Source organism: Pelobates fuscus, chromosome 7 (genome assembly GCF_036172605.1).
Source record: "Pelobates fuscus isolate aPelFus1 chromosome 7, aPelFus1.pri, whole genome shotgun sequence".
Taxonomy (NCBI): Eukaryota; Metazoa; Chordata; class Amphibia; order Anura; family Pelobatidae; genus Pelobates; species Pelobates fuscus.
This window is the reverse complement of record NC_086323.1, coordinates 120,023,959-120,033,953: the sequence shown is the minus strand read 5'-3', so window position 1 is coordinate 120,033,953 and position 9,995 is coordinate 120,023,959. Positions and strand designations below refer to the sequence as shown.

Genomic DNA, 9,995 nt, shown 5'->3' with positions numbered 1-9,995 from the left:
ACGGGGAGGAGAAGAGGCGGATCGGAGGAGGACTGCTCTCCGCCCAGCGCTGGAAAAAGGTAAGATTTAACCCCTTTCCGAGCCGGGCGGGAGGGGGTCCCTGAGGGTGGGGGCACCCTCAGGGCACTCTAGTGCCAGGAAAACGAGTATGTTTTCCTGGCACTAGAGTGGTCCTTTAACTCCTAAATGGCAGAGGATTGAGCAGTGAGGCTGCAGGGGCATGTTCTATACACCAAAACGGCTTCATTTATCTAAAGTTGTTCAGGTGACTATAGTGTCCCTTTAATTTTTTTGATCCATCTGTGACTTGATGTAGTGACATCCCCACACAGTTTGAGAAACTAGTTTATGCTTGGACCTTTGTGGGGAGATTCTCTGCATTCTAAAGGAGGTGATTATTCACCCAATATTGTTTTTGTTATCACCCTTTGCACCCAAGAAGTTCAGAAGCAAAAAAATAAATAAAAATATTGGTTTAGTCAGAAAGTCTGGGTAAGAGTGAGCATGAAAGTCCTGTTCGGTGCCTGACCTCAAAAGGAAATGCAATTTGGATTGACAAGGGCCTTAAAAAAAAGAAAGAAAAAAAAATGAGACCGTAATTGGCTGAGCCTCTTCACTGTGTGAGCAGAGACCACTGCAAAAGTGGCAAGGTTTAATGGAGGTGCATTTTTATTTACATATGTTGCCTATGTAATACATGGTCTTTACATGTCATTATTAGTTAGCAATATAAACAAATATAGGAGGAATTATTTATACACTAATTTCAACAGCAGTGTCAATCATGTCAAACATATTTGGGACCATTAATTGGCTTTCAGAACTTCATATTTTGGAGATGGCAGTTACACACAAACCCCATTTAGAAACAGTCACTTAATTCTGAATGAGAGAATTTATTGTTTTATGCCAACAATACAGAGATTTGCTTTTCTAAAGTGTGGACACCAGATGGAAATTCTCACCGTGGCACCTAGTTAACTGTACAGCCATAACATGATACTATGAGAGGTATAGACCATTTACAAAGCCTAAGTTATATACTAGACAGAACAGATCTTTTAAAGCAGCGCATAGGTTTAAAGTGGGAGAAAGAAAAGCACCTGCAGTTGCATGGTAGCCATAGTGATTGCAACAAGTTCAAAACAATGAACCTTTGCCAAGTCTCTCGCATAGAAGTAAAGTTTAGTACTAGTATTTATTCACAAAGCAATTTAAGGTGTGGTAAAAGATAAAATCCCAGAATGGTAAAATAGACAAGCCATTTTCCATAGTTATTTTTCTATTGAAAATTGCAATTTGTTTTCAAATCTTTCTGTTTCCCTGTTTGATAACTATATCCTCAGGTCTGGTAACCTAACTCACAGTACCATGTATGTCTGAAAGTTTTAGAACTGGTTTCCAATAGCCGATTATATATAGAATAGACTGCTCATAAGTGGTTACTGAAGAGTGATGGACTTTAACTCAATGCCTTCCAATGATAGAAAGTCAATTGTATCCACAGGCATTCGGATTGGGAATGAGAATTCTTGCCCATTACTTAACTTAACAATCAGCTTGTCCTCTTGATACTCAAAGCAAACCTAAAAAAAAAAAAAAAATATATGAAAAATTAAACTTACAGGAAGCCAGTTGGCTTGGTTTACAATACAAGATTCTACCTTTATTTCAAAGACTTACACATAATTTGGAATGTGTACAGTAAATGTTGAGCGGTCATTCATATTTGAAGAAAATGTGAATAACTGTTCATATGGTGAAATACCTTCTCATTAACAGTGGCTACTACATATTGACATAATGCAGACTGTTTGCTTTTCCATTTATCTACTGTATTGGTATTAAATTAGTGTCCCATTACAGAAATGTTCTGCTGTAAACAGGCTTGTTATTACAGTGGTGTGATGGCTATGCAAACAGGTTTTTGTATGTTTGATTTTACAGTGTACGGCTTTTTTAAAAAGCAGAAATCACAGGAGATCCATGGACTGCACAGATCCATGTGTCAGCATAGCTCAATATAACCTCATTATGGTAGGACTAGGGGTCAGCTTCCTTGCAGGTACATCACCTGGCTGTGAATGATTGTCCTCAGCATCAGGTCAGGCAGTCGCAATCCCTAAAGTCTTTGCCAAACATAATGCAAAGCACGACAGACATTGTAAACTGTGTAATGACACTGACCCCTTGTGACAAGTGGCCTTTGACCCATTGAAGAAATCAGTGGTATTTTGCTACCATTGCTAGCAATTGAATGCGTGCAAGCGAACGACTAGAGTGTATGTAGCTCATAATTCCACTACCGAGGCTTGCAGAAGCAGGGCAGATTTAGGATAATCTCAGGACAGTGTTACATTGTAATACTGCATCTTTACCTTATTTTAACATGTAGGAATACAAAAGGGGAAAAGGGAACACATATGCTAGTAATTGCCAGGTTCTTCAAGACAAGTTGTCACTATATGAATACCAATAATAGGGCATATGTAATGTGTTCAGTTACTCTTGGTTTCAGAAAGCCTAAGCTAGGTGCCAAACTGTCTCAAAGGATAAGTATAGTTTGGGGGATAATCTGATGCTGGAGGTCAGATAACAGACCAAAAGTCAGTATGGATTCTGGAAACACCCCCAGTGGCTGTCTGGTAGACAGCCATTGAGGGCAGACTTAGAGCTGTAATGTAAATATTGCAGTTTCTCTGGAACTGCAATGTTTTACATAGCAGCACTAAGTGCAAAAGGGTCACAGCACCCTGACTACTTCAATCAGCTGAAGTGGTCTGGGTACCTACAGTGTCCCTTTAAGCACACTAGTCCAGATTTCAGTTTAAGTTACTCACCAGGGTCTCTGCCCCCTGTTCAAAGGGGAATGATGATTCCCTCTGCTCCGTGCCCCAAGCATCAGCTTCTTTTGAGTTGCAGACTATTGTATTTGTATCTCCATGGAGGTCAAAGCGAGCATTAAAATGAATGATAAAGTTTGACAAATCCTTCCCCAGGTTTACACAAAATCTAAGGAGAAAAAATAAATAAATCGTTATCTGACAGTTCATTACACAATATAGAGCATGGATGTGTCCAGGCAATAACTGTTCTTGGCTAATCAAACAGATAGTGGTCATTGAGAGAGTTAGTGGCTCCTCATTTCTTCCTGAGTAAGCCTCTGCTCATTGTGCACCTTAACTTAGAGACCCACATAGGAGGCAGCACAGTCTTCTATAAAGTCATCACAGCCATATTGTTGAGGAGAGGAAACTGCCCCATTAGTTAAGGGTGGGTAGGGGATGGCCAAGTTGGCTGGGCCAGTCTAAAATTTGCTCTCTGGTTCCATTTACCAAGTAAAATGAGGAGAAAAAAAAAAACACAGATACAACCATCTTAAAAATAGTAATCCATCTTCCAATATTCATAAAATGCTTGAACAACTTAGTCCATGTAATCGTCAATAGTAGCATATTAAAGAGGACAAAAACCCCAAGAACCAATAGTGCAATATAGTAGCGTAATGTGTAACAAAACTACATAAAGGTCTAAAAATGCCAACTCACATATGAGAGCAATAACCAGCATGCAGTGGTATTATATCCACAATTGCATATTATCTCACAGCCCAGGCGGTAGTTCACAGCAGAACGATGAGGTGCAAGTGGGATATCCAGCAAGTGGAGATATATCACTGCATGCAGTTTTATCCAGAGCTGGTTATAGCTCTACCATATGAGAGTTTGGATTTTTAGACCTGCATTTGTTACACCAGTGTTTTCTTTCATATGCTGCTATTGACTGAAGTTGTTCCTCAAGCATTTTATGAATATTAGAAGATGGATTACTATTTTTTTTTTTTTTTTTTTTTTTTTTTTTTTTTAGACTGTCTTATCTGGTATTTACATTTTTTTAGACTCTAGTATATTAAAGGAACACTATATAGTCACCTAAATTACTTTAGCTAAATAAAGCAGTTTTAGTGTATACATCATTCCCCTGCAATTTCACTGCTCAATTCACTGTCATTTAGGAGTTAAATCACTTTGTTTCTTTTTATGCAGCCCTAGCCACACCTCCCATGGCTATGATTGACAGAGCCTGCATGAAAAAAAAAAACTGGTTTCACTTTCAGATGTAAGTTACCTTACATAATTGTATCTCAATCTTTAAATTGAACTTTAATCACATACAGGAGCCTCTTGCAGGGTCTAGCAAGCTATTAACATAGCAGAGGATAAGAAAATCACAGAACTTGCAATAAAGAAAGCCTAAATAGGGCTCTCTTTACAGGAAGTGTTTATGGAAGGCTGTGCAAGTCACATGCAGGGAGGTGTGACTAGTGTTCATAAACAAAAGGGATTTAACTCCTAAACGGCAGAGGATTGAGCAGTGTGGCTCTAGGGGCATGTTCTATACACCAAAACTGCTTCATTAAGCTAAAGTTGTTCAGGTGACTATAGTGTCCCTTTAAAGACTTTTTAAAATTGTATTTTAGAAGATTTTTAGATCCATTTCATTTGTTATTGATTGGCACTGCCTGTTTCTCGGTTTTACAGGGATTCCCCTATGCTTAGGTGTGCTACATCCCTTATCTTGTAGCTCAGTTTAGTGCTGCTCCATACACCTGGTTTGCTTTGTGTCCATTTACCAAGTGCCTGATAAGGTACTCCACATGTCACATTCATTGTTAAAATTCCTTTGAGATTCAAAAACCAAAAAACCACACACACAAAGGCACTTTAAGTTAGGACTTACTAAGTGCAACAAGAGCCAGGGTATGTTTTCCCCTTCAATGACAAGAGAAGAAAGGACTGCATGAGGTCAGGAACGTAGTCCAAGGAAGGCTTATTGTAGAAGATTAGCATATTAGCTCACTCATAAAGGCTTGATAAATGCTTCTATGTGAGTCGAAAGGTCACATCTTCTCCAATAAGTGTGCATAGTACTTTCTATGGTTTTAGTTACCATCAAAACTTGTAAGTTAAGAACAGAGTTTGAATTGGATTACAGGTGTAATTCCCTTGGTCTGTATTGGGAACCTGGATGAACATGTAGTTTGAATAGCCAAGTAGGCTGAGGATTTTGACAGTGGAATTGCATTTATACAGTTGAAACAACAACCACACAAATATTTAGGTTGTTCTTGCTTAAAGAGGTACGGTGACTGATATATCTGCTTGAGGGGCAACACCTAGAGGAAGAGGGTTAGGCAAGATACTTATAGCTCTTCTACTCCAAGTCACTTCCCCTTTCAGGAGCAGTGTTACTGATGTATTCAAAATTCTGTCACTAGTCTACCAAGAATGAGCCTCTTGCACTGCCAAGTGAGGTAACAAGTGGCATGAGGGAACACCCAATAATTATTTTTAAACATGGACATTGCTAGTGAGGGGCTTTGGGGTCTGAAGCAACAGAGTTCAAGCTCTTTACCCCAGAAACTTCATAGCAGCTGGTGAGGGTGCAGGAAAATTCTCATTTTTTTATTTTTATAAAGTCAGCCACTTTATAAAAAAACACCCACCTGTTTTTTTTTTTTTTTTTTTTTTAAGAAGTTGGATGATCATATTTCATCTAGGTAGCATTTTGTTCATCCTAATTAAACTATCTGGGAAAACCTAGTCAGACAAACCAAAAGGCTACTATAAAACATCTACATATTAACTAATTATTGCAAAGTGAGTTTGTCACACCTCATTTACTGAAGCCAATTCCAGTTAACAAAAAACAAAAAACACATTTTAACATTTCACATCCGGTCAATATTCAGATTGAGCATTTGGTGGCATATTTCAAACAGTTTGGCTGATCCTCTACTTGATTTAGAGACTTTACCCCAATCATTTTTTGGGCACCACAGTCAGAACTCCTAATTACAGAACATAGAAGCATCTCATCCATTTGTTTCTCTCCCATATTTTCTGAAAATTATTTTTTACTCCACAGTTAGTTTTTTCCCCCCCTTTAGATGGTAATACCATATGGGTTACTGTTAGGTTTCGACTACTACCTGCAGGTACTTTGTTGCGGTATTAGACCTATGCTTCGCCGATTACATTTATTTTGATCAAAATGCCTTGGAAGTTCAGAACTAAATGCTACTTGTTTATTTAGGAGGATGTGACTAATTTATTTTCTCTTTACATTTATTAGTTTGTTTTCACATGTGGCACTCCGGCTTGACAGAGACACTGCACTGTAATGGAGAAATAAAGATCTCCATTTGTATTTACATTGTGTTGCAGCTCTCTTTTGTGATTTGGAGTTACAGAATCAGAACGAGTTACCCAAAAGAGTTTGATGAATCTTGTAAAACATGGGCATTCAGTTTCATGTACCTACAAGAAAATACCAGTGAAGGAACCTAAACTCCCACAACACTGTATTGTATGTATATCCCATGTCCTATAGTATAGTTTACAATATCTGCGTTTTAGCATTCCCCCCCCCCCCCTCCCCTCAATACAAATATAGACTATCACATTTTAACATTTCACACATCACAACAATAGATATTCTAAGCCTTTTGCTAATTGCACCATTAATGGTCATTACTCCCATTAGATCCACAGCACACACACACCTTGAATCTGTGGTCATGTTAATATAAACGTTATCTGCCTTTGACACAAGTAGTTTTATTTACCAAAGTAAGAATTCAAAGTGAATTTAAGGCAAATTTAGCTGAACCGACTTGAAGATTTTCTTCCAGTTCAGTTATTTTGACCTTGAATTCTCATTTTAGTTAACTATAGGTTATGGAAAAAAAAGACCCAGAAGCTTTTGTTGTAACCCGCAAACAGTTCACAATACAGAGAATGTCATGGATACATTCTGACATTTGGATATGCAAAACCCAGCCTTACCACTACAGGATGAGTGTTTGAGATGATCCACAGCTTGATAACTTCCAAAGTTCATTTCGAGGCCATCAAGTCAACTCCCCACTCAACTGTTTAACACCCAAGTGTTAGATTCAATCGTCTGACAATTCATTCATAAACATGGGATTTAAACACGAGACTGGTCAGAGTAAAAGGGACTGAGTTTATCAGGATACCCTTACCCTTTTGAATCTGTTGGGATGCGAGCCTTCAGTTCTAAGCAGTGTCCTTTCTTCAGGTTAAGGTTATTCAAGACAACACCCTGTGTAAAAAAAAAAAAAAAAAACCTGGAAAGTTAACGCAATATCTGACAGAGCAAGACTGGTTTACTGCCTTATGTCTGACTTTGCATTTTTAAAGGAACACTAAAGGGTCAGAGAAATGTATTCCTCACCCTAAACTGTTAAAACCACTATTTAGGTGGCTTGCTCTCTTTAGAAGGGGTTACGCTTACCTTCTTTCCAGCAACGCACAGGTCCACTGGCCCTGCCTCTGGTCTGTCTTAGTGAAATCACCACAATTTACGAATTTTATCCAATCCTTTCCCATAGGGAAGGCATTGGATTGGTGAAAATGACAAGGAGATAGAATGGGGCGGGGTCCAAATGCAGATTTGACGAGTCAGCACCTCCTCATAGAATCACTGCATCTCAATGAGGAAAATTAGACGGAGACAATTAACGCTGACGGCAGTGCTGGACACTGCAACACTGCCCCAGGAAGCACCTTCTGAAAAGGCAGTGTTTGCATGAAAATGCCTGAAGGGAATGATTATAGTTACCAGAACAAATACATTAAGCAGTCATTCTAGCAACTAGAGTATCCCTTTAAGCTGCAAAGGGTGTATGACACGAACTTGCAGTTTGTGGGCACCAGAGAGAGTTCTTGCCAAACTAGTCAAAGAAGATTTGGCAGAAAAAGGCAATTACAGACATTAATATACCCACTGCAATGTGCTCTAGTGGTCACGATACAATTCTTCCAACATTGAAAGGTATTGAACCAGAAGAGGAAAGGAGTCTTGGTATGCCAGCATGGAGTCCATCCCAACACAGGGCTACACATGCACAAAGCATTGTTACGTCCTTCTGCTAAGCCAATGGGCTCTAGTCTGACTACTTTGGGGTTAAACCATTTGTAAACAGTTCAATCCCCTAAGGCAAGAAAGTGGCCAGGACCTTAAGGCACCATAACTTATTTTAAATTCATTATGGCACCTAGAACACTCATTTATGCTTTAGGTGAAAAGTTATGACACTGAGGGGCTATGGAGATGTCATAATGGCTCATGGTTGGTTTACAGAATTGTACTCACAAGACTCCTATTACCCCCCATAAATAAATAAATAAATAAAGTTTGATACAGCAGAATGCCAAGTTTCAAACCCCCCCCCCCCCCCCCCCCACACCTTTCCCCTCACTGTTACAAGTCAGATTTAGAAGAGGAAATTGTTCTATATTTGTCACGCTGTGCTTATGAAACGAAGATCATGTTTATTTTAAATCAACAGTGCAACCCAGAGCATTAAAATTCAGATTACATTAGATCATGTGAGTGGTGGAGGTGGGGGTTGGAGAGAAAAAATAAATCCCATACTTGAGACAACTGGAGCATTTTGTTAAATTTACTTTCATTATACGGCATCTATGAATTAGAATTAAGAGCTGGGTGAAGAGATTGCCAAAGTACAAAATATCAAACTCAGTTTTCAGGTGATGTGACAAAAAAAAAACCAAAAAAAAAAAAACCTTCCCCCGCCCCAATCAATTTCAGCCGCAATTGCACTTTGTTTCTTGGTGGGGCACATCACCTAAATACGGTTTGATACTTTGTACGAGCTAAAGGAGTAGCCACTAGAATATTTCTCAGCTGCTGCTATTTATACCAATAGAATATTCACACCATGAGCCGACTATCACTCCTATTTGCATCTTTTTAGAGATTGCCATAGTCATTGTTCTTGGGTGTGGCAGCTATTTGAAAAGGCTGATTTCCCCAAATATGGTAATGTCCTGCCACATGCACCCTACAATTAAGAGGTAAGTGGGGAGTTTATTAGGCAGCAAGGATTTTAAACAGTTTCCATAACCATTTAGCCTGAGATATTGTATCTGTCCAGCTATTCTACTTAAATGCAGTAGTTAAGATAACATACTTTGGCAGATACCATTTCCCCCCCCCCAAAAAAACATGGACTAAACTAGGACACCAGCATTATTACAAACCACTGCAGTTCAGCTTACACAAGAATACCTATCATCCAGCAGTATTGGGCAGTGCAGTCAATCTGCACAGAACTATAAACACTCACAGCAAAATAGTACTCCCTATTCTACTTCTAAATACAGATAATTGTATTCTGCTTCACTAGAAGCTATTTACTTACAGCCATCTTCAGCTTGCAATGCTCTGTGAATGTTAGCAGCTATCCAACTCCCTCCTTTATAATGCAGACCTAAACGAAAAGGCTTGAATTACTGGGAGTGGCCCTTTATATATAGTACCAATCAGCATCTCAAATGAGGAGGGAGGACTGAGTAGAAATATTTTCCAGAAAAGGTTTTTGGAAATTTGTACAAGTGGTTAAAAGTGAGAAGAAGAAAAAAATACAATGAATGAGGTTTCAAGCTAAATCAGACTTGTGCAATGATATTAAATAGAGAATATCTGTGATATTTATCTTTATAACTGATCGCTGGAGACTCACTCTAAAAAAATATTAACCCTTTACATGACGCAGAAAATCTATATAGAAACTAACCAGATATCCAAAAGGTTACTTTGGCAGCTCTAGCAACCAGCGGGAAAATAGTTTAAAAAAAAAAAAAAGGTTGGAGCTTGTAGTGGACTTCGGGTAGCCTTACTAGTTACCTCTGCTAATTCCTTCCCTCAGCCACTCTGGAACCGCTTACAGTGTAAAGACACGCATTCTCCCCAGTAACTGGACGAGACACAGCTCTGCGAGTACAACACGATTTTATTATGCCAGACACAGCTTTTATGCATAACCTCTTGCAAGGGGTCTTCCACACAGACACACAGGGGTTCCTATCCCAGGATCCTGTGTACCTGGGAGCCCAGGCGCGGAAAAAGGGACCTAGTCTCTTTGTCTCCCAGGTACAGAAAGT

General features: G+C 39.0%; 1 protein-coding gene across 1 annotated transcript; it reads right to left on the bottom strand.

Annotated features, from left to right (window-relative positions):
• Nucleotides 1-876: 876 nt before the first annotated feature.
• Nucleotides 877-9,357, bottom strand: LGALS1 (galectin 1). The gene is made up of 4 exons (XM_063427457.1): nt 9,254-9,357; nt 7,049-7,128; nt 2,841-3,012; nt 877-1,586 (listed from the first exon to the last, which is right to left on the bottom strand). Exons 1-4 carry the CDS (start codon nt 9,257-9,259, stop codon nt 1,443-1,445), a joined length of 402 nt encoding a protein of 133 aa, XP_063283527.1. The 5' UTR covers nt 9,260-9,357; the 3' UTR covers nt 877-1,442.
• Between the last annotated feature and the right edge of the window lie 638 nt (nt 9,358-9,995).